At 38.5% G+C, this 23,776-nt stretch overlaps 1 protein-coding gene across 2 annotated transcripts; it reads right to left on the bottom strand.

Moving 5' to 3' along the window:
- Positions 1-14,186: 14,186 nt before the first annotated feature.
- Positions 14,187-23,089, bottom strand: kars1 (lysyl-tRNA synthetase 1). Of its 2 annotated transcripts, XM_038702249.1 has the most exons (15): positions 22,973-23,074; positions 22,033-22,200; positions 21,543-21,690; positions 21,281-21,443; positions 21,079-21,172; positions 20,527-20,713; positions 19,225-19,350; positions 18,787-18,906; positions 18,436-18,598; positions 16,603-16,776; positions 16,285-16,370; positions 16,113-16,198; positions 15,907-16,033; positions 15,629-15,772; positions 14,187-14,850 (listed from the first exon to the last, which is right to left on the bottom strand). In XM_038702249.1, exons 2-15 carry the CDS (start codon positions 22,170-22,172, stop codon positions 14,776-14,778), a joined length of 1,833 nt encoding a protein of 610 aa, XP_038558177.1. In that variant the 5' UTR covers positions 22,173-22,200; positions 22,973-23,074; the 3' UTR covers positions 14,187-14,775. The 2 variants fall into 2 exon arrangements, with proteins under 2 accessions (XP_038558177.1, XP_038558178.1); XM_038702250.1 differs by lacking the exon at positions 22,033-22,200 and having other exon boundaries at positions 22,973-23,089.
- Positions 23,090-23,776: the final 687 nt, after the last annotated feature.

Genomic DNA, 23,776 nt, shown 5'->3' with positions numbered 1-23,776 from the left:
CAGCCCGTGATTCTTCCATTTTGAGCACCTTTCTTTGAACCCTTTTATTTTCTGACCAACTTCCGCCATCTGCTGGACGTCTAGGGTATTGCCGTTGAATCTTGTAGCCCCGTTGTTCAGCGTGTGGCGGTGGTCAAGCTCTTACTGTAACTACTCTGTTGGCCTTTACACTAGTAATTTATGTGCTAACGCTGTCAGCTAGTTTAAGCTCGGCGTGAGAAGTAAAGGAGCTCTGGAATGTAATGTTAACGTAAAGTGACTGAGAAAACTGTCATGTACACCGATTAGGCAGAGGACCAGTAAAAACTCCGTGGACTCCAAAGATGATAAGATGTTTCCCGGTCAGCTGTTACTTCATCTGGACTCCTCAATATGCTTCGCCCAGTTTCTCCACTCATGTTTCACATGACGTCTCAAGGATTTGTAAGTAGTAACAAACTCAACCAATGAACCAGCTATTTTATTTGTTGGCATGGTTTCCGCGTTGTCTAAAAAAGTCTAAAACTGGATGTGCAGAACTCGGCTTGGTTAAAACCAGTCGCTAGCAACGTATTTGATCTCCCTCTCCTCATTCTTCAAAGGAAGATCGAATGTGAGAGAGCGGCAGAAAGTGACGGTGAAAGTTAGCGGAGGACAAGATTAGCATTAAGTTGTCAGGTTACAGCTCTGTCCTGTACACTACCTGTGCATCTTGGTAGTTCAATTAAATAGAAAGGACAGTGGTGACCACACAGGAGCTGAGGTTAGTAAATGTTAAAGCAATTCAGGGATGTAAACTAACGTTAGTCCTTTTAAGCTAATGAGGAGATTATTCTTTTGGATTTTGATGTACAAATTAAATGCTTGTAGTTATACAGAAGGGAGGTGGTTCTCATTTTTACCTATTTTTTTTGTTAATGTTAATTCTACAAATGTACAAAGCAATACATTAAGACACAAAAGGCAAACGTGAACGTGTCCTATCTGTAATAATTGCCCTTATGCCCTTATAAGGGGGTGAGGCTCAAAACAGCGTGGTGCTGTGCAATGCAAAATTTATTTTGGAGAGCAAAAGTAATTAAATAACTTTTCCCAGATCTAATGGTAACCCCCCCTAGACTTCTTTAGCAAGTTTAGCTTTTGGGGTGTAGTTTATTCAAAATTATGTGGAATTGCATTTTTCTTTATTGGAAAACAAACATTTTCTTGGGGGAGGACCACCAAACCCCCACTCAAATTTGTGGCAGAGCAGATTGATGTAGTATGTAGTGCGCGTACACACATACACTCACTCACTGAGTCAGGCATCCACAAACTTATGCTTATGTTTGTTTGTTTTTTCAACAATGCATCTTAATTTGTTCAGTACTGTTACATTTGAATACATTTATTTACTCTGCATGTAATTTTGTGATTGCATTTCCTTTGTAGTTTTATGTTTGTGATGTCGTGATAGAGATCCTAAATTTCATTCATAATGGTCTTAAAACGTCTCAAATTTGACTAGGTGAAACCTGCAGAAACCCTGGCTAGCTTGCACTAGCAAGTGAAGAGCTGTTTGTTTTTATGTTAGGTCACTACGCTCACAAACAACGATTTAGACCTGCATCATTTTGTTTTTGCTTTAAAGGGCACTGTTATGTTGATTGCAGAATAAGCTTGTGTTGACTCTGTGGCCCTTCAGTTTTTCAGGAGTTTTTGAATTGGTAAATAAGACAGGGATAATTTGTTTTTTAAACAATAAAGGGATAATTTTTATTTTTGGGAGTTTGAATTCTAAAGGGACATGCAAGTGTTTTGGTACACAATTTTATACCTGTTTTATTATTTCTAGAAGTGGTTAAAATATTTGTTTTTCATGTAACTAAATTCTTTATTATTTGTAGTTCAGCTACAGGCAGCCTGATTTGGTCTCCCATAACATAATAAAGAGCCTAAGTCCCTCCCTTTCTGGTGGATCACAATGTTCGATTACCATTTAGAGGGCTGTAATGCAATTCTAAAACAATTATTGATGCATCTTTTTCTTATTCTATACAGGATTTCTGGATAATTTTAAACATTTCATTTGCATATTAAAATCCAAAAGAAAGGTCTCTTCATTAGCTAAAAATGACTATTTTGCGACCCTGATTTGCCTTACAAACCTCAGGTCCTCCATTGTCACCACTGTCCACTCTTCAACAACCAGTTGTCAGACTTCTTTGAAAACTTAAGATGTGCAGGATGTGTATAGGACATAGCTGTACACCAGTTTCATCTAAGGTTGTAACGGATGTTCCCAACCCTAGACAAGGAGGTAGTACTGACATGTAGCTAATTAACATTACTTTGTCACTAATTTAACTAATGTTACATAACAGCCATAAACGTGCTGGACAGGTGAGATGTCTGATAGCGCTAACTGCCTTTACTTTTCCAGCAGTACCGTTTAACCGCCCTGGAACTGACCAGTCTGACATTGGTGTTGCCAATAACCAGGATTTGTGTATCTACTGGGGATGATGTTGCAGAGCTTTCCCATCAGTAATAATAAGAATGTAGCTGTTGAATAATATTTTACATGCCCATGTCTCTGTCAGTAAGTTAATAGCTAATGTGTGTGTGTCTGTCTGTCTGTCCCCCCCCATCATGATCCAGATGTTTCGGGAATGAAAAGGTTCCTGCCACAAGATCTTCAGAGGCAGTGAGTATTTATGGCATTCTGAAATAAAGACAATAATGGATAGCATGTACACTAGTAGCCTAACTAAACCATGACTGAGAGACTAGAAAATGATTTTCTTGGAGGCTTTTTGTTAATTACCTTTCAAGACCACCGTGTCCGCGTCTTTAACGTAAAACAAGATAGTGTCTCTTTCTGTGTGTTTTTCCTTCAGGTGTAAATTGCATGCCTCGTGTCGTCTTCACTCACGGTAAAGAACTTCTGCGCATACATGTTTTAGTGCGTGTGTCTGGCTGTAACAATAGCCAGTTACGGTCAGTGCTGCTGTGCACCCCATGTGTATAACGTTCAGTATGACCAGCAGAAAATCGGACATTTGTTACTGTTCACCAGTCATGGCGAGTGAAGCTGAAAATGGTCAATTCTGGTCCCAGCCGATTGATCGGTGCATTCCTAAAAATGTGTGCCTATGATGAGTCCCATCATGTTCATTTATTGTCTTGACTGGGCCCCACAGAGTTTGCAGCTGGAGTTGTGTGCAAGCATACACGAACAAATGTTCACATGCGACGTGGTTATCTCTTATTAGCTCTAGTTTATAAACACTATTGTTTTCATTTATCAAACACAATAAATAGGTATATTTCACTCTCACTTTTGCTACTTTTACTTGCTTACATCAAACTTGGAGATGAAAGAACACAAGCTTACCACGCGAGGTTGAACGTTACCTGATTGGTCAAGTGTGTCAAATATGTACTTGTACAAAGTAAATTTTTACTTGCCCCTATACAATATTTTTTATTTATAAGCAGCTATCAAATAACAGGACTTAAGTTAATAATTGTGGAGCTGCATGATTAAATTAATCAGAATTTCAATTGCGAAGTCACCCTGTTCGATTACATAACTACAAATGTGATTTAACTAAACAAAAAAGTGCTGTGTGAAACTAGTTTCTGTGTGTGCTGCTAGCAACCAGGAAGTGTGATGATACGGTGGTGCTAACAGCCGTGTGCGGAGCTAGCTAGCTTACTTAGCTAGGTGCGTCTGTAATTCACGTTAACTGTCATTCTAACTGGGCTGATAACTTTGTCTAGAGAACAACAGTCTTAAATGTCAGTCTAAATGTACTCACCAGAGAAAGCCAACAGCCAACTCCTAATAAGCTTTTTCAACAGTGCTGGTTAAATTTACACAGAGCCGAGGGTACGAGTCGGCTCTAGCCTGATTGATAGGTCACCATGGTAATGTCAATCATAGATAATCCAGCCCTGAAACGTACTCTGCTGTCTGGTCTATTTTAAAATGAATGGGACCATAATTTACTAAATGAACATCATTTTGTATTGAAGAAGACTTGAAACTAGTGACTGAGACCATAAACTCATCAGTCTTTTACTGGGGTAATTATTCAGCTGAGAAGTAGAAACATTTTCTACTAATTTAATGATTATTCGACTAATCGTTTAGTCTATAAAATGTCAAGAAATTGTGAAAAATGCTCATCACAATTTTCCAGCGCACATAGTGACATCTTCACATTGTTTCTTTTGTCCAACCAATAGTCCAAAACCCAAAGACTTTTCATTTACAACCATAAATGACAAAAAATAGCAACAACACACTATAAAACAAGAAAACAAGATAAAACACAAATTTTTCACATTTTTGCTTAAAAATGACTGAAATGATTATCAAAATAGTTGTTCATTCATTTTCTTTTGCCAGACTAACCGTTGCAGCTCTACAATGTATCGCAATCACAATGTTGTCCACAATAATCGGGATATATTTTGTTTGTTTTACATATTTATATGATACGCCAGAGATGTAACATTTGGCCCAAAACCGTTACATACAATATGTGTAGTTACCTGTTTCTGAGCATTTTTTACATTCCCTTTTCTAACACTAATAAATGCTAGTAATCATAAGAAACTTGCCTCCTTTTTTTTTAGATCAAGCATTGGAACAAGGTTTACAGGTGAAGAACAGGTGGCCAACAGAGAGAAAAGTCCATCACTAGTAAGTATCAACTACAATATATAGGACAAGATAGCTGCGATTCGCCTGTTACTCATGCCGCCTCACCAAGCTCCGTGTGTTCTCGCATCTTTAATGAACAAAGTGTTTCAAAGTTTTGCGCATTCTTTCAGAGCCAAAGCCAACACCTGTCTGATTCCAACACCAACAATCTGGTCGATCACTTCAATCATATCTGCTTGTCGTCACTAAATATTACTGCTCCTCTAAAGGTTAGGCCTACGTCTAAAGCTAGTAAGCAACCCTGGATAAATGACAGCATTCGCAGCCTAAAAAAGGGAATGCAGGAAAGCAGAGCACAGATGGAAAAAATCCAGTCTCCAAGTCCATTACCTCAGTCTGAAGGATTTATTAATTAACTACAATAACATGGTTAAGGATGCGAGAACACACTATTTTTCTGAACTCATTACTACACATAAACACAATCCCAGGTTTCTGTTTAAGACTGTGGATCAGCTGGTAAACCCAACCCCTCCTTGTGCCTCAGCTGGAAGTAATGATGACTGTGAATTGTTTTTATCTTATTTTACCAATAAGGTGGTGTCAATCAGAGCCTCTATTACCCCCACTGCCTCTTAATCAGAGGTCCTCACCAGCAACAAGAGAGTTTTAACCAGTTTTATCCCATCGACTTGTCTGAGCTTTTAAAAACAGTATCACAAATGAGAGTGTCCTCCAGCCCACTTGATGTAATACCTACAAAATTTTTACTGAAAGTAATGGATTCTGTTGGGCCCCATTTGATCTCTGTTTTCAACAGCTCCCTATCTACTGGTTGTGTCCCTGATTATTTTAAAACAGCTTGCGTGAACCCACTTTTAAAGAAACCTGGTTTAGATCCCTCCCTCCCACATAATTTTAGACCAATTTCAAAACTGCCTTTTATTGCAAAGATTCTAGAAAGAATTGTGTCCAGAAAGCTGCTCACTGTACTGGAAAATAACAAAATATTTGAAAAGTTTCAGTCTGGTTTTAGGAAGTACCACAGCACTGAGACTGCCCTGCTTAAAGTCACCAATGACCTTTTAATGTCTGCTGATGAAGGCATATGCTCAGTGCTGGTACTCCTGGACCTTAGCGCTGCTTTTGACACCATTGATCACAACATCATGTTAGACAGACTGAGGCACTGGGTGTGGATCTCTGGTACTGCCCTAGAATGGTTTTCATCCTACCTGTCAAATAGGAAGTTTTGCGTGTCTGTAAACAACTATGTCTCCTCATTCTGTCCAGTTAAATATGGTGTGCCTCAGGGGTCGGTCCATTTTGTTTTCCTTGTATCTACTTCCCCTTGGACATTTTATCCATAAACATGGCATTTCTTTTCATATTTATGCTGATGACACACAAATATACTTGCCCGTCAGATCCACAGACCCTGGAATGCTGAGTTCACTTAATAACTGCCTTTGTGAAGTTAAAAAATGGATGTCAAATAATTTCCTCCAGCTGAACTCAGACAAAACAGAAATCCTGGTCATTGGGTCCCAGCAGATGGCAAATCAAATACTGCCATCTGCTGGTTCCCTAGTAAATGACATTAAGCCTGTGGCAAAGAACCTTGGTGTTTGGTTTGATAGTAATTTAAATTTCGAGCAGCACACCACAAAGCTTGTTCAATCATGTTTTTATCAACTTAGAAATATAGCTAAAATTCGACACCGAGACCATTTTACACACCTTCGTCTCATCACGCCTGGATTATTGCAACAGCCTTTTCACCTGTTTAACCCAAAAATCTATTGATCGACTCCAGACTGTCCAGAACTCAGCTGCCAGGCTTTTAACCAGAACAAAGAAATATGACCACATTACTCCTATTTTAGCTTCATTACACTGGCTCCCAGTATGTTTTAGAATTGACTTTAAAATTCTATTGATCACTTTTAAAGCTCTTCATGGCCTCTCGCCTTGTTATATTTCTGACCTTTTAGTCCCATACGCACCAGCACGTACCTTGAGATCCTCGGGCAGAGGTCTGTTGTCTGTTCCAGAGTCTCGACTGAAAACTAAAGGGGACAGAGCGTTTGCTGTCAGGGCCCCGAGGCTCTGGAACAGCCTACCCGAGGAAATCAGGTCGGCTGAGTCAGTGAACTCTTTTAAGTCCCTTCTTAAAACATACTTTTATAGGAGAGCTTTTCCCGATCTTATTTGACTTTATTTTATCCCTTTTATTTTATTGTATTTTACTAATTTTATATTAATTTTTCATGCTCTTATCTTGTTTTTTTTTGTTTGTTTTTTTTGTATTATTCTTTACACTTGTTAAAGCACTTTGTAACTTGTTTTTGAAAAGTGCTCTACAAATAAGGATTATTATTATTATTATTATTATTATATCACATATTATAAGGTCCCATATTATGCAAAATGCACTTTTTCATGTCTTTTCAACATAAACGTTTCTCTGATGGTTTTTATTTTTAAAATGGATTAATCCAGTGATTATTCTAAAGATAATTATTTTATAACTCAATTAATAAAACATTTAATATATCCCAAATCAATATAAAATTATCTGCCATTCTATGTCTTTTAAAAAGTTACTCATAAAAGCATATTAGAAAAATGATAGTAGCATATTTTAAAATTATTCTAATTTCCAAGTCTGATGTATTACTATATCGTTAACAATAACAAACCCTATTTGTCAGATGCCTGATCACAAAAATACTGGACCTCAAATTCAAAAGGATTGCTGTGACACAGATAAATTTAAACAATGTATGTCAACCCTTTCCCTGAACGGGTGTGTCAGTATTTTTACTGACGTATTTGACAAATTTTTAAAAATATTTCTGACTAGGGGTGTGCAATATGTTTCGTCTCTGATAATAAATCGTACATTCTAAAATACATGCAGACTTTAAATGGTCGAATGCGATGTTGTTAAAGCTACATTCACAGTGCAGGCTTTAATGTTCAATTAGGATTCATTGCCCAGATTTACTTTTTTTAATTGACTGTTCATAATTTTTTTAATGTGGCCCATATCAGACCTCAATGTCAACTGGCCATGGCCTTAAAGTGAACTGAAAGTGACCCGCAGCGCAAAAAAATAATGTGACGTCACACACAGCATGTAGTACAGAAGTAAACATGGAGGAAGTTAGTGTCTGCAGTTTTATTTGATTGATGTGTAAGAAAGTGAATTGGTGAGCAAATGATAACGAGGGCCAGAAGAATTTTTATTTATTAAAATTATTAAAATTATGGCTTTTTGTGGAGCGATTAATTCTACTCAATATGTCCGCTAGCTCAGAATTGTGACGACAGTCGCTTAAGGTGACGTCTGAGTCGCATTAATTCCGATCTGACTGTCCAGACTGATGTTGCATTTCAAAATATTTGACCTGGATCTCATATGGACTACAAATCTGAACTGAAAAAGATCAGATTCTATGTCACTTGGGCTCTTCACACTGTTCATCAGATCTGAGTCACATATGAGCAAAAAAACATCTGAATGGGTCACTTTGGCCTGTAGTCCGAACACAGCCTGTCATCTAGGGGAATTCCTGCTTTAACTGGGCACAACACATAATCGATGACTTCATAAGATTCTTGCACCTTGGCAGGCTTCCAGAAGTTGGCCAATCAGAAGAAAGTGGGCTTTTAGGGAGAGGAGCCTTAAAGAGACAGGAGCTAAAACGTAATGTTCAGACTAGGGCTGAACAATTTTGGAAAATAGTCTAATTGCAATTTTTCAAAATAGTTTTTTAAGCTCTTTATCTTCTGTATTATTCAGAACAGACAAGCAATAAATCATGATATTGTATGACGCAACACAATATTAGATATAATATTAAGATAAGATAGATAAAACTACACTGTTCTTTCCTGTAGGCCGGGCTTATATGTTATGATGAAATTAGGTAATGCTTGAATTGCATGAATTATCTTCCGACGAAAAAAAACAAGTGACGCCTCTTGTGTTTACTAGACAAGCTTAGAGATTCTCCGACAACACTGGAGTTATTGAACATTTAGTAACTAGTTGGGCTGATTAATTGCATTTGCGATATTATCGCAATGTGAAATAATAAGATTTTCTAATCGCAAAGGCTGCGCTCTGGACTCATGACACCCAGGAGTAAAACATCAACTTCGCACGTTAAGCTGTAACTTGACTTGTTGTGCAACGGCTTTAAGCTTGACAGAAGCTGATACTACAGAAATGTTAGTGTCACACAGGGAATGAAAGTAGCACCCGCCACCTATTGGTAGCTTGGTGGTGGGTGAAATCGTCGGGCCATCCGCTGCTTTTATGGACAGAAAAAATGCACAACAGAAAGACACGTGTAGTAAGGTAAGCGTATTGTGGCAATCGGCGCCTGCGTCACACACACAGCCACCAGTCAGCTTAGGAAATATCTGAAACAGTGTTTCAAACCAAACTCACAAGTCTGAAAGAGGCCCAGTCTGTCCTGAGTTACAGCCTTGTTACAGCCGGTGCTGCTCACCAGCTGCGGGGGAGGAGGGGTACTCCGGTGTTGTCAGAGAATTACTAAGCTTGTATATTAAACACGAGAGGTGACACTTGGTTTTATTTTCATTGGCCAACTTTTGAACAACCTCAAACTGAGTATTTTTTTTGTTTGCTTACTGCAATATAGAAAGATGGACTCCTAGTAGATTTGAACTGAGATAAGGACTCACTAATTGGTGGTTGAACTGTGGGTTTTGTAATGAGTGCTTACTGTATAACACACTGTGGTGAACTTAGTTTTTCTTGTCGTCTGTAGGAAGGCCTACCTGATATTATGTTATTTCACAATTTAACAAAGTTAGGCAGGAAGAGTAACATGATGTATGAGTATCTTCCATCATAAAACATACAAAACTACTATTATATAAGGTATTACATACATGTAAAACTAACATCATGAACATTCTGGTAGATCATAAAAGGACAATATATAAGAATAACTTCAATGAAAATGTAAAGAAAAATAATAAAAAGGCGGTATAAACATTATCAGTGTTTCCCACACTTTCATTTATTTATGGCGGCCCGACACAATATCAACACTGACCGCCACAGATTGATTTTCGATTATTTTTACTAAGCCTATTTAAAATCATATTTGATTGCAGAGCACCGTAGCACATTCGTACAGCACTTCCTCTCACTTGTCCCTCTCTCTCTCTCTCACTCACCCGTACCTCTCTCGCTCTCTCTCCCTCATGGAGCACCACTGCATAAATGTGTCCAACACGACGCTGTCAATGTCGGAGAGCTTAAAAAAGTTGTTAGCGAGCATGCAAAGAGCCTAGCTAATAAGGAGAGCTAAGTTAATGAGCTAATGTTAGAATGCAGCTGGATTTTCGAGGCTAGCACGCTGTATATAGGTGGTAGTCATTATCGATGCGCGCGCACCCCCGCCACAGTTACACTGTCATTCTGTGGGAAACACTGATTACATTTCTATAGATAGTTCCTATAACAAATTAATTGTAAAAGCATATTTATTGTCATTTATAAATTGGATAGACTCACAATACATTCTAAATTCCGTTCTAAATAATTCGAATGATGGTCGGGCTCATAATAATTATTCATACAATTCATGCATCACCTAATTTTGCACAGGCCTGACTCACAAGAAAGAACACTGTATGTTTAATCTATCTAATATTGTGTTGGTCATACTAAACACTGATTTACTGCTTGTCTGTTTTGAATGGTACAGAAAGTAAAGAGCTTAAAAAGTATAGTATGCCCATACTAACAACATTTTAAACATTTATATGTCTATGCACAATCTAATCTGCTTAGTAGTAGCCTAATTGGGACTAGGCTTGTTTGAGTTGAATTTAAAATCATTAGTGGTATGTACTTTATTTGTAATTAGTACTTTAATAGAAACAGTTAATATATTGTAGATATACTTATTTTATAATTTTTCATGTTGAGGATATTTCACATTAAGCTTTTATTTTTTTATGAGAATTTGAAATGAACATTAAATGTTTTGTACTGTAACTCTGCTAATTAAAATGTATTTTATAATCTTGAGCATGTATTGTAACACTTTATTGAAGGTCTTTGATAATAATTCAGAAAAAATCTGTAAAATAACGGTGTTTTTCTGCATAACCCTTTAATGTAATTTTCTGTAAATGTAGTGTTTTTGTACTTTATTTGAATAAGGATGTTTTACCTAAATTTTACTGTTTTAGTTTGGCAGCCACAGCTGCCAGTCATTTGACCGTTTTCTATACTGAAGGTGTTTGTAATAATTCAGGACAAAATTGTAAAATAAAGGTGTTTCTCTGCAGAACTTTTAGTTCTACCACTTTATTCAAGGTGTTTGATTGTAATAATTCAGGGAAAATCTGTAAAATAAAGGTGTTTCTCTGCAGAACTTTTAGTTCTACCACTTTATTCAAGGTGTTTGATCGTAATAATTTAGGAAAAATCTGTAAAATAACAGTGTTTTTCTGCAGAATCTTTAATGTAAATAGCTGTAAATTTATAATTTTTGCCCTTTATTTAAATTAGATATTTTACTGTAATTTTACGGTTTTTGTTTGGCAGCCGCAGCTGCCAGTCATTTGACCGTTTTTTTAAGATTTTTTTTTTTACAGTGTAGTTAGACCTAAGGATGTACAGAGATGTTCTTTAATTCGGAACATTTTAGGAGTATTTATTAAGTATACTTTTAAGTAAGTTTATTCTATAGATAAATTTACATACACATACTGTTCATGCACGTGAGTCATCAGACAAAGTCTGTTACAGCAAGAGAGAAACATTGTTCTTTGATATCACTACCTGTTTTGGAAGCTTAGTATAGTGTGGCATAGTGTGGCATCTATTTTTGATTCTTTTGTGTGATTGTTACAACTGACCCCAGCATGTGTTACAACCTACCCTGGTAGTGGGACAGGTTCTAACAAGGGAACACAATGCATTTGACATCAACTCACGAGGTCTGTGATATTCTTGTAGAGGATTGAATTGGTGCCATTTGTAGTGAACATATGTGGGTACTTTGTATAAACATTTGAGAGCTCTAGCTAAAAAATTCAGTGAGTTATAGTTGCTGAAGCAAAAAGTGTTAGAACCATACCCGGTCTCCCCTATAACTTGTAGGCCTAACTGTAGCTGTCAGATAAAGGTAGTGGAGTACATTTACATTTTACATTTATTCATTTGGCACATGCTTTTCAAAGCGACTTACATTTGAGGAACAACATACAAGCATCAATACAGCATAAAAAAAACATCAATAAGAAATCAGTAAAGTAGGAGATCTACAAGTGACAACAGATGCTAGTAAGACTAGTAAATAGCTATTAGCGTGTACGGCTTAATGGGGTAAATACGAGCAAGAGTTTACTTACTTCACAATAAATGTGCAAAATGTTCCTCTGAAATGTAGTAAATAAGAAATATAAATTAGCTGAACATTAAAAAACTCAAGTTAAGTAAAACAAAATTCCACTTTCACACTTCCACAGCACTGAGTAAATGCTCTTGAATGAATACACTTCCAAAACATCTGTTCATGTTTATATTTGAAAGAAATCTGTGGCAGCACTGAAAAGTGTGATCAGAACACAATGAAACCAGGTATGAGAACAATATCACATACACCGTTTTATTTTGTGTCCATACAACTGTTCATGTACATAAAAGTATCCAAATTGGGCCACAGTATCATTGTATACTCAGCAAATTCAGTAGGCTAAAAAGACGTTATTTTCTGCTGCCTGCCAACCAGGAAGCAAGTGGTGTACTGTTAGTTTGAGTTTGTTACTTTTGCGTTGCCAAAATGCTGGATGGTCGTTGCTTTCGGATGCACTAATCGAGGAGGAGACAAGCCTTAGCTGTGTTAGGTGAGGGATTTCCCACAAGGTAAATGTAAAGGTCCCCTTTAATCGCACAAACTCATAAAATGAATCTGTAATTTACATTTTGGCTTATTAGTTCTGGCTGGAGCTTTAGCATCTTTCCATTATATTGCCATTTTCCTCTAATCACATCTCCACAAATTAAAGTACTATACTGTTTAAGTAAAATTTTGATATACTTTACTTAAGTATTTCCATTGTATTTGACAGTCACCGTGCCAGAAATACAAGTACTGTATTTAAGAACAATTCTGAGTTACTTTATGTATCTTAGTAGTGATCTGCTCGAGGATCTGCTTGTCATGTTGTTGCTGAAGCGCAACCCACTGAGGAGCTCCAGTGGTGCACAGCCGGACCAGCAACAATTGATGTTTGCATGAGTGCGGTCCATGAATTAAAGCTTCTCTCCTCCTCCCTGCAACATCACAAAAGTGGCTGTGCTGCTCCAGAGCAGCCTTATGAGGACGTTTGGCACATCAATCTGAGTGAGGAAGTGGCTTGTGGGAAAAGACCCTGTGCTCCTAAGCTTTATCCCTCAACACACCACAAGGCCATGATCCTAACACACAAGGCCATGCCTGCAGGTGAGTTCTGTTTAGTTTTAACTTGCATAACTTATTGTAAATGCTAAGCAATTTATTCAGCTGCAAGGTGAGTTTAACAGTGCCAGACCTTTAACTGTTTTCCACCGGTAAGGTGCGAAAGAGAATTTCCTCCTCAGCAATAAGCAAAGTAACACATGATGTATATAATTATTCAAATTGTTTGTCTCATTTACAGAAGAGGGGGTTGTTATGATTATGATGTAGAAAACTTCTGGTCGATCTTCACTCTGATGAATGAAAGGATTGACTCAATGAGCAAGAGTTATTACTTTAATATATCAGTTTATTAAAACACAAATCTGTCTCTAGAGGAGCTCTTGGCACATGTACACGTGGACATACCAAAAACTTAGTCACAAAGGATAATACCTGGTCTTACACTATCTGTGAAAGATAACAAAAACTGAAAGGGTGTCTCAGTTTTAATATTATCAAGGGAGCTGGCTCTCCGAGAACCATCTTATCTGTAGCTCGGACATGCTTGCGCTTCCCAACATACCAAATCTGAAGGGCACGGAGGCATCTCAGGAAAAAATGACGTCAACTTTAGAAATTCTTCGTACGAAATTTACTGCACACATTAAATAGTTGTGTTTAAATATGGGCAACACTGTTGAAAAGTTACATCTCCATAATCAAATTTTTATGACACTACGACCTTTATTCAAAAGGAGCCCTGTCATGACTCAACATGAACAATACATGCTTGACAAAAAAAATCCACGCTGCACATTTTGAAATTAATCATTTCGAAAGGCAGGGGAAAACCTTGGACAGGTCGCCAATCCATCGCAGGGCCACACATAGACAAACAACCAAACTCAAACCCACACCTAAGGCCAATTTGCAGTTGCCATTTTCCATGGCCTGGCTCAATGAACAATGCTTTGTAAGACATCATGAGACCTTCAGAGTGAAGAGAAAAGACACTTGGCTCCCTTTATTTTCATAACATAACGAGTTCAGGAGCTGCTTACCTTTGAATGTTGTTCTGTTAAACAGACCATAAACATCACAAGAGAATGAAAAAATGTAGATTCATATGCATTTTATTCAGACAAAATCATGTTTAAACTTCTTGGCAGAGGAATAATGAAATTGCCGGATCTTGAAAAATGTCAGACAAGGAATACAAGCTGACCTGATAAAAAAACGATGAATATACTGAGAACACTTACAACATCAAGAGGTGCTTAAGTATTGCTATTATGTGGCCTATTATCCTGTGTTTATTTGGTAGCCAGAATCAAGGACCCCTTGAAGAATCTCATGGTATATTCAAAAATATTTCATTCAGGTCGGCATACAACAGCAGATCACAAATGACTTCCTGATCAAATACCATCCATTCACGGTCTGGATGACTGAGGATTAAAATGTCTCTTTACACTCAAACGAGGACGCAGCAAATGTGATAAGAAATACAAAAGACAAGAAAAAAGCATTCGTCATTGTTTACTCGTCGACCATGTAACTGAAACAAGATGATTTCCCTTAATGGCAGCAAAGATCAAAAAGACAGAGTAACATTGATAACACACAAAACCTGCAGGCTCCACTGATGACCACAGTGAGGTAAAAATGCTCCTACTTCATACGGACTCCTTCACGAGGTCGTTAGACGGAGGTGCCCTCTGTGGGTGCTGATGTCTTTTTGTCGTCAGGTTTCATGGCTGGGAAGAGCAACACCTCCTGTGAAAGAAAAAAAAAGTCAGTTGAGGGTTTTTTTTGCTTACAGCATGAATATAAAAAAAGACCTTGTGTGTGCACACAATGCAAGAAATTTGATTTCTTGACGATGTTATCTCTTTAACCCATTTTTATTTATATTACTGTAATCATGTGTTCTAATATTGTACTTCAGTCTTACCAAAGCCTAAAGGTTTTGAGAGAACAATGCACTGACGGAAGTGCACGTGGTCAGAAACAAGCTTGTTTTGTTTTAATTCTGATGTTACTGTGATTTATTACTTTGGGAGTATTTTTTTAATTATGGGTTGTCTTAAATTAATTTCTTAATGACACAATGTACCTGAAGGAAATATTAAACAGTTTGAAACTGAATAGTGTGAAACCATTGGTAGGAATGTGTACCGCATCATGTGTGTATCTTTAATGGGTAACTTGGGTATTTTTTAACCTTATTTCCCCTTGTTTTTGTGTATGTTGTCAGACACTTATAATAACAATCTTAGTCTGTCAGTGGCAAAAACAAGCACTTCAGTTTGCGTAATTTGATGGGCACCCGCTGCAGCCGCTGACTCCAATGTGCTCGGTCAATACGGGACAAATAAAAAAAAAAAAACTTATACCCAATAAGTCACATAAACACAAACACATGGGAAAATACGATCCAGATTGAAAAATACCTATGTTACCTATCACATGGGGAATCAGATCAGAAAATGCTCATACTGTTAGTTTTTGGAAGACAATGACAACAACTTCACGTTTCATACGACAGCTTCACCTTGATGTTGTTGGAGTCAGTGAGGAACATGGTGAGACGATCGATACCCATCCCCCAACCGGCAGTCGGTGGCAGTCCGTATTCCAGTGCTGTGCAGAAGGTCTCATCAATGAACATGGCTTCATCATCACCTTCGGCTTTGGCCTAAAAAAGGACACAAATTATTAACATGCACTAAATCACAGCGCTATACAACAGTAAGGAGCCTGAACCTTTAGATAATGGGACAATGTACAAGAGTAGAATTGAAAAATATCACTTTTGGCTTTTATACACACCTTGGCTTGCTGCTCGAAAAGCTCCCTCTGTCTAATCGGATCATTCAACTCAGTGTAGGCATTGCAGATTTCCTTCTTCATCACAAAGAGCTCAAAACGCTCCGTGAGGCCTTTCTGCGATCTATGCCTGTAACAATTGAGATAGTGTCAGTATGAATCTGAGCATCACAATTACAAATATGAGGATGAAACAAGGGGTTTCTCACCATTTTGCTAAGGGACTCATGATTTGAGGGTGATCACAGATGAATGTGGGGTTGATACAGGTGACCTCAAGGAAATCTCCAACCAACTGTGGGGGGGAGGGGGGGGCATTAACAAAAAGAACAGAGAAAAAACAACAAATTGCACAACAGATGATGTTCATCAATAGGGCACCTTGTCAAGGAGGCGGGCAGTGGTTCTGGGTGATGGACATTCTACTCCTTTCTGTGTACACAGGTCGTCAAAGAATTTACGTGTCTCTGAAGACAGAAGTGTGGAGAGAAAAAAAAAAAAAAGACATATGAACTATTACTGAGCTTTTATTAGAACATAAATCCATGTGCGATACAGTCATTAAAAGAATAATAAACCCTAAATTTGTGGAAGACATTGTGAGAGAGATGAAGAAAGAGAATGTCACAGGGGGTTCCAAAACATCGGCTCAAAGAAAAGAGAAAATAAAAGGACAAAGGTTTCTCTACAGATTCTTACCATCACTGTCGTAGCTGTCAGTGGGAGGGAATTTGACTCCCATAATCTTTTCTAGGTCGTGAGTCATGCTCACTCTTTTGAATGGTGGAGTGAAGTCGATCTCATAGGCCTGTCCCTCTGGACCATCAGGGTGATAAGTCACCTTGTATCCTCCAGTGATGTGCTTCACCATGCCTGAAGCAGAGAGAGAAGCACTGAGATTGTGGGGGTGGGGGGGGGGCTATTTTAACACAACTACATGGCATACAATGGTCGATGAAAAAGCTGATTAAACACGGCAGAACTGAAAATAGCGATAGTTTATGGAATATGCTCCTTATCGACTTCACATAGTATTGTTAAGAGGTCTGCCTCCACAGAGACTTTCTTTGTCTTGACTGAGACGGAGGCACCAGTTCCTCTCAGGCTGTGTACTGCTCCATCAAGCTCTACCAACCAATATTTTTCTTTATGTACAGTTGAGGTAAGGATTTAGGTCTGCCTACCATTTTGCAATGTGAGAACAAGGCTGAGAGGAAGGAGAGGAATGCTATCTGAGAAGAAGGCACACCTCATGGCATGCTCCACTCTGATGTGCTTGGAAATGCACAGGATGTCCTTTTTAGTTTCAACAAAAAATCTTTTAGTGCATGGTGGATAATAGACGTGGCAGTTCACAGGGTAGGGCAGTCAGTTTCACTTGACAGAACTGTAGGAAAGGGAATCTTTTTAAGATCACTGCTGATCTTTTTTTCCCTCCAAACAGTGGTAGATTAGCAAACTTTCAATAAACAATTTTTCAGCTGGTCTGTTACTTTTGGTCATACAACTGGCTATTCTCAGAAAATGTTGTTGGCATTTTTGTTGTTTACTGTTATCCTGTTACAACCAGATAGCCGCTGTACAACATTTTGTGAAGTAAATATAAAGTCAGCTGCATATTTTATTATGATACACAGAATTAACAGCAATAAAATAGGGGGTATTTCTTTTATCCGTATATTACCAGAGTAAAATTTTCTGACTGAATTTATCTGAATTACACATAATGTACTGCATGCGTGGTAATTTAATAATCTAACCTTTAAGAAGTCTACAGACAGACTGGATGTAAGACTCTTTATAGAACTATTAAATTTTAATTTATGCCTTACAAAAACTGACATTCCTTTTTAAACAGCACCCCCAACTGGCCAATCACGTCTTCTTCTAAAGACACAGAAGCCAAAATGCGTGCCTCAATATATAAACAGTAGGGCTGTCCCCGACTAAAGATTTACATAGTCGAATCAGAATCTTCAAGTCCTGCCTATAGTCGACTCGTGTGTTTTTGTGCGTGGCGACTGCGAGCGGGTGTTGCCCACACACAGTAGCTCCGCTTTAATATTGAGACGCTGCAGTCTCTATTCATTCAACTTACACTGTAAATTTCCAACTAAACTGAGGCTTTCTGAAGACCCTTTTCTCTCTCTCTCGCCTGTTATTCACTGGTCTTGTGAGTTTTGCGTGCATGCTGTGCTGCCGACAACTACATGCACGTCGCGGTTCCTCGCGGGTCTATTTCAAAAACTGACATCGCCAAAATGGTATGATCCTTGTTTTGCTGCGAAGCTTCGACTGTGAGATTGACAGTCGAATCAGGCTCCGCCCATCGAAGCATCTAATCTTCCACTATTGGGGGTCAGCCCTAATAAACAGTACATTTAGATGAGACGTTTTGTCTTTTTTCTCAGGCTAGAAGTTTGCTTATTGTGACATAAAACGTGACATTTGGACAGTCAAATCCCTGACAGGGGAACAAGCAATGACTAGAAAACTATGGGTAACCATATGGCTGACTGTGTTTTTACTTACCTGAGAGTAGTTTCTCTGTTATCTCCATCAAGTCATAGTAATCAGCATAAGCCATGTAGAATTCACAGGTGGTGAACTCTGGATTATGAGTAAGATCGATGCCCTCATTCCTGAACTGACGACCGACCTCATACACTCTGTCTATTCCACCAACCACAAGCATCTGTGGTAAAGATGTACAGTGTAATTATTCAGGCATTGAATGTAGATGCAGAAATGTAACAAACCCCTTCAAGTGAAGATGAAGTTAAAAACCCTCTTTATGTTTTCCTGTACAAAATATTCACAGGCCCTACATCAAATTGATACAACACATTTATTAAAATATTCCCCCTGGAAGTGACTGATTACCTTGTGGTAGAGCTCAGGCGCGATCCTCATGAACAGGTTCATATCCAGCTCATTGTGGTAGGTAACAAATGGACGGGCCACTGCTCCACCAGGAATAATGTTCATCATTGGAGTCTCAATCTAAAGTAACAACAAACATGATTCAGCAAAGCAAGCTTACACAATTTTAACTGCCTCAAATGTGGAACAAATGTACAAACTATGAGCATTCTTTTATAAAATCCCTATTTTGTACAAACTCAAATATAAATTTGCGTGAACAAACATTTTCACACTTAAGCTAAAGACTTAAACCTAAAGTGAAGGACTTTTGTCTCAGCATTGTGTAAATGTTATATATATATATATATATATATATATATAAAAGTCCAGCACTCTTTGAGAAAAACTGCTCACTTGATTAGCTGTGTGATTCACACTACAGACACCAATTCTTACCTCCAAAAATCCCAGCTGGTCCAGGAAGCTGCGCAGGTATGTGATGATTTTGGCGCGAGTTATAAACTTCTGCCTCACATAGTCATTGAGAATCAGATCCAAATACCGCTGGCGGAATCGTGTTTCCTTTGAGAGAAAGATTGTACTGTTGTGAGAAACAAATGCTTAACAAACATTGGCCATTTCTGGTGCAATGACATGCCAATTTGTCTTCTTTCCATCAACACACGTTACTGTGACCAAATTCACAGTCACGTCAATTTAACAATGCAAAGCTTTGAGGTTTTACACTTGTGACACTGCATCCGGCGCTGGCTGATATTGAAAAGAAAACATTTTATGATGAGCAGAATAGCTTTTGAACTGAAGCGAAAGAAGAATCATGCATCCTCTTCTGAGATTACAGCTATAATTGTACCACATAAATTGGAATCTCCCCTTCAGGCTCATACTTTGTTGTAAGATCAAACTTTCTCATAGTGAAATTTTGACTGTATCTAACTGTATCATAAATTACAACTCTATTCCATTTTAGGTGTGTCAGTAAGCCATGTAAAAGTCAACACATTCACTCCTCTTTCAGTGGAAGCAATGGTCATCATCTGCAATCATGTGTTGAGTGTGAGAATGGTAAAGAGTTCAATTCAAAAGACATTCAGGTAAGTATTTTGTCCAATTGTCTAAAAGGAGAAAAGCAGCATTACACAATGTGTTTTCCATTGTTTTCCTCCAAATACTGCAGCTCTACATTTTTATTTTAGCCATGTGTTGGTTTGCGTTATGGAAATCTGTATTAAATAAAAGATGAAAAACTGTCTTTGAGTAAGTTTATATCATATTTGCAAATGGGCTCACAGTGTACAGAGACCAAAAGTCCTAAGAGGCCAAGAACTGCTTCCCTCCCTATTCTTTTGTGCACAAGGCATGAATGTAGAGGAGGGCCTGTTACACAAAATACATAGTTCATGAGGTTGTTGCTAGAATCAGCATTCTGCAGATGCCTCATCTTAACGCTGCACCTCCTCAGCCTCCCATTTCTAAGAAAACTCACAGTAAGGCAAGGTGTAAAGGAACCAAAGCCAGACAAAGGGCAGGTTTCTGATTTTAACTAATCATGCGAGGATGATTCATTGTTAAAGTTTTCCAACAGGAGGTGGCAGGAGGTTGCGTCATTCCAAAAAGTAATATCTATGCATACCATCATCAAATCTCACTTTGTAAATGTGGTATTTGCAGGTATAAGGGTGAGAAGGAAGGGCATCTCTCACTAACTCAAGAGTGTCCACTCATGGTGGGCATTACCTTGTCTTTGAGGCCAAAGTGGAGGTGAGGCAACATGTGCAAACATGGTGACAGTAGGGTCAACTCGATGGGAATGATACTCAGCTCCCCCTTTTTTGTCTTCCCTGGGTTACCGCGGACACCGATGATATCACCACGGCGCAGTTTGTTGTTGATGGCTACAAAGGCTTCCTCAGACTTGTAGTTTCTGTCCGAGTAAAAGAAGACGCACAGAAATTAACTCACTGCAAGTGTAAGTATCCGCATTGTTGTGGTGTAATGCTATATTGCATAACATTTCACAAAACAAAAATGTGATTATTTGAGTAATCTGGAAAATTTCACAATCACTATTGAGCTCGATCAATTCCACTCGTACATCTGCATCTATTTGCAGTCATGATGCCTCTAAATATCACTTCACCTTGTATAATGCAAATAATCACAGCATTCATCCCCTTTATCTTGGAAATTTGTTTTTTGGCAATCTAAAGGTGCCACAACGCTGTCACAGTACAGAGTAAAGCAAACATGTACAAATGATGTTTTTTGACCATGGCTGTCATTCTTTACCTTGAGTTTGCCATGACTTGCAACTTGACGCCTTCACCTCGCAGGTCGTAGAAAAGCAGCTTGGCACCAGAAACCCTCTTGGCATGGACACGGCCTGCCAATTATATACTAAGTTTAACAGGGGGTCTAGCTGCTGAATTATATTGTACATAAAAAAATAGTAAAAAAAGGGACAAAAAAGCCCATAACATATTCCTGGTACCTGACACATTGACAACGTCAGTCAGCTGGTCTCCAGGCTGTAGATGATTGTATTTCTCAATGAACTCTGTGAGTGACAAGTCCACATGATACTTGTGCGGGTATGGGTCCTCCGCTGTACCCTTCAAGTCCTGGATGGCCTGGGAGCGGATCTTGAAGTATTGCTATGTTAGGGAGAAACAGACGACTGATTTTATACAAAAAGACCAAAACATTGAGGGGATACTTAGTGAAGAGGTATAATGACCATACAAAAATCTTACATTTGGGTCAAGTGTCTCCTCGTCCATCCCACAGGCATCTTGTGCCGCCCCTTGGTCATTGGACTCCTTCTTTTGCTCTACCTGCTCTTTCACCTTAGCTTCTTTCTCAGCCGCCTTCTTTTCAGCTTTCATTCGTCTCTTCAGCTCACTGATAAAAAAAATAAATAAAAAAAAGGAGGATTCAAAGATGAGTCATGAGGTTAGATATTGACGATTGCTGTTAATGATGCAACTACAACTGAAATTCAATGGATGTTCAAAACTTAACTGCACAGTGCACACAAATACAATTTCTCACATATCCACAGTGTACATGTTATTCCTTTCTGCTGTATAAAATTAGAAAACAAAAAAGGCCATGGCAAAATCTACTACTAAAAAAAACTAAAAAAGCACAACAAACAATCATGCTGGAAGGGAGAGGGGACCACATTTGCTCTGATGACAAAAGGTTGGTTGTTTTTCTCACTGGAATGGAAAAGCCACCAACCTTTTGTCACCTCTCCACCGGTTCCCGTACATTTGAGCTGGGAGTGCAGCTGTACATGGGGATGCACATTTTAACCACTGTCCCCTGACCACAAAGGCTTGGCACAGATGCTGCCTGGCTGCCCTGACCAGGCACAGCATGCTGAGCTACGACAGTCTGCGAATACACCTGAGAAAATAGACATATATACAAAGACAGTGCACAGTATATACAGGAAAAGGCTGTCTTTGGCCCACCAGGTTGAAACCAATATTGGTGGGATGATAACTCTGCTAGTCTGCACCAAGACTCTCGTCAAAGTTACAAATCCAGTCCAGTGAGGTAAAAACAAAAATCTATAGACTTAACTGCGAAGGTAAATTCGTAGAGATTAGATTTACTTTTACTTTTGGTTTGCCGGCCGGGCATGTGTGTCAGTACTGCTAGCAGTAGCAAGGCAAATACAGTCAAGACGAATGAAGGGCAACGCAGCATTATTTCTGTATTATTTTGACGTTTTTATACGCCTAAAATATACAACAAAACACTCTGCTACAGTAAAAATCCAACAATTAAATATACCATAAGTTAAAACGAATATCTGATTTAAGAAAGAGAAACTACACGATCAACGTGGGGACGACATTTCTCTGAATGTATTTTGGATTTTGTAGTTTTACTGATTAACAAAAGGCACTACCGCGATAGGCTTCCGCTCGTGTTCAGGACTACAAGTACCAGCAACACAGACGGACTGAATCCCGGGATGTGTAGGCTTCGGGTCCATATGGAACCCTCACTTCGCTATCATGCCCAGCCGAACTGATGCAACATTTAGTGATACTGCATAGCCTAATTAAAACGGCAACAACTGCTGAAACAACAAATTATTCGAGGAGAACAACAGTGCATAAGGAGTTGAGAATAGATAAAATACGCCGGAAGGAAAGAATAAGATTACTTTTTGCTGAGTTTCTCTCCGTCCACCGCTGTCACGTCAGCCATGTTCTAGATCTGGTTGGAAACGCTGCGGTCTGAAAGATCAACGGACGCGCACGCGCCGCAAAAACGCGAGAACTTGCGGTGCGGTGCATTTGGGTGACTGTTGAAAATCACTATACCGGAAAGAGAGGAGAATAATACTTCACTGAAACCGGTATTATAATACTACTTCAATAAAACCAGTATTATACTTTACATTTTTTGAGAACAACAACAAAGCTAAAACTGCAACATGGATCGACAACATGCAGCCAAGGCAGCACTGATCGAAAGTTCAGACAGAAATTTGGAAACTTGTGAGTGCAGAATTCACTATTCAAAAATGTCTGCTGGTGGCTGCAATTTTCACTATTACTATCATTCAACAACATTAATTTGTAGTTGGGGGACAACATGTCATGTTTGTCCTGATGGTGGCACTACAAGAGAGGGTCACTAAAGAAAAACACTATTCATCCCCAAGGGCCATTAACAATTACACCAAATTCAAAACAAAGTGCTGGTCAGCAGGAAAGTTTCACCTGACAGCAGCACTGATCAAAGATTGGGGAGGTAGATGGACAGACTGACCATGTCTTAAACAATTCATTTTTCATCACACAGCCACATTGCTCAACTACAGCCTATAATATATTAATAATAATAGCATTAATGTGCGACTGAGCATTCATGCTTTCTTTGATTTTAACCTTTACTTTTGCAAATATCTACATTTAGTCTGTAATGTAATGTCCAATGATTTATCAGGTGGGCAATCAATGTG

The sequence above is a fragment of the Micropterus salmoides genome, unplaced genomic scaffold, assembly GCF_014851395.1.
Source record: "Micropterus salmoides isolate LMB-PRFRI ecotype aquatic unplaced genomic scaffold, ASM1485139v1 Ms_hic_scaffold_6, whole genome shotgun sequence".
NCBI lineage: Eukaryota > Metazoa > Chordata > Actinopteri > Centrarchiformes > Centrarchidae > Micropterus > Micropterus salmoides.
This window is presented reverse-complemented; position numbering and strand designations above follow the sequence as displayed.

Coding starts and splice junctions, on each gene's coding strand:
- kars1 (XM_038702249.1), bottom strand. CDS start 22,172: ATGCTGTGCCTGGTCAGGGCAGCCAGGCAGCATCTGTGCCAAGCCTTT. Junction 18,599..18,786: donor CGCCTGAGCTCTACCACAAG/GTAATCAGTCAC, acceptor TCTTTACCACAG/ATGCTTGTGGTTGGTGGAAT. Junction 16,199..16,284: donor CTGCCCGCCTCCTTGACAAG/GTGCCCTATTGA, acceptor TCCCCCCCACAG/TTGGTTGGAGATTTCCTTGA.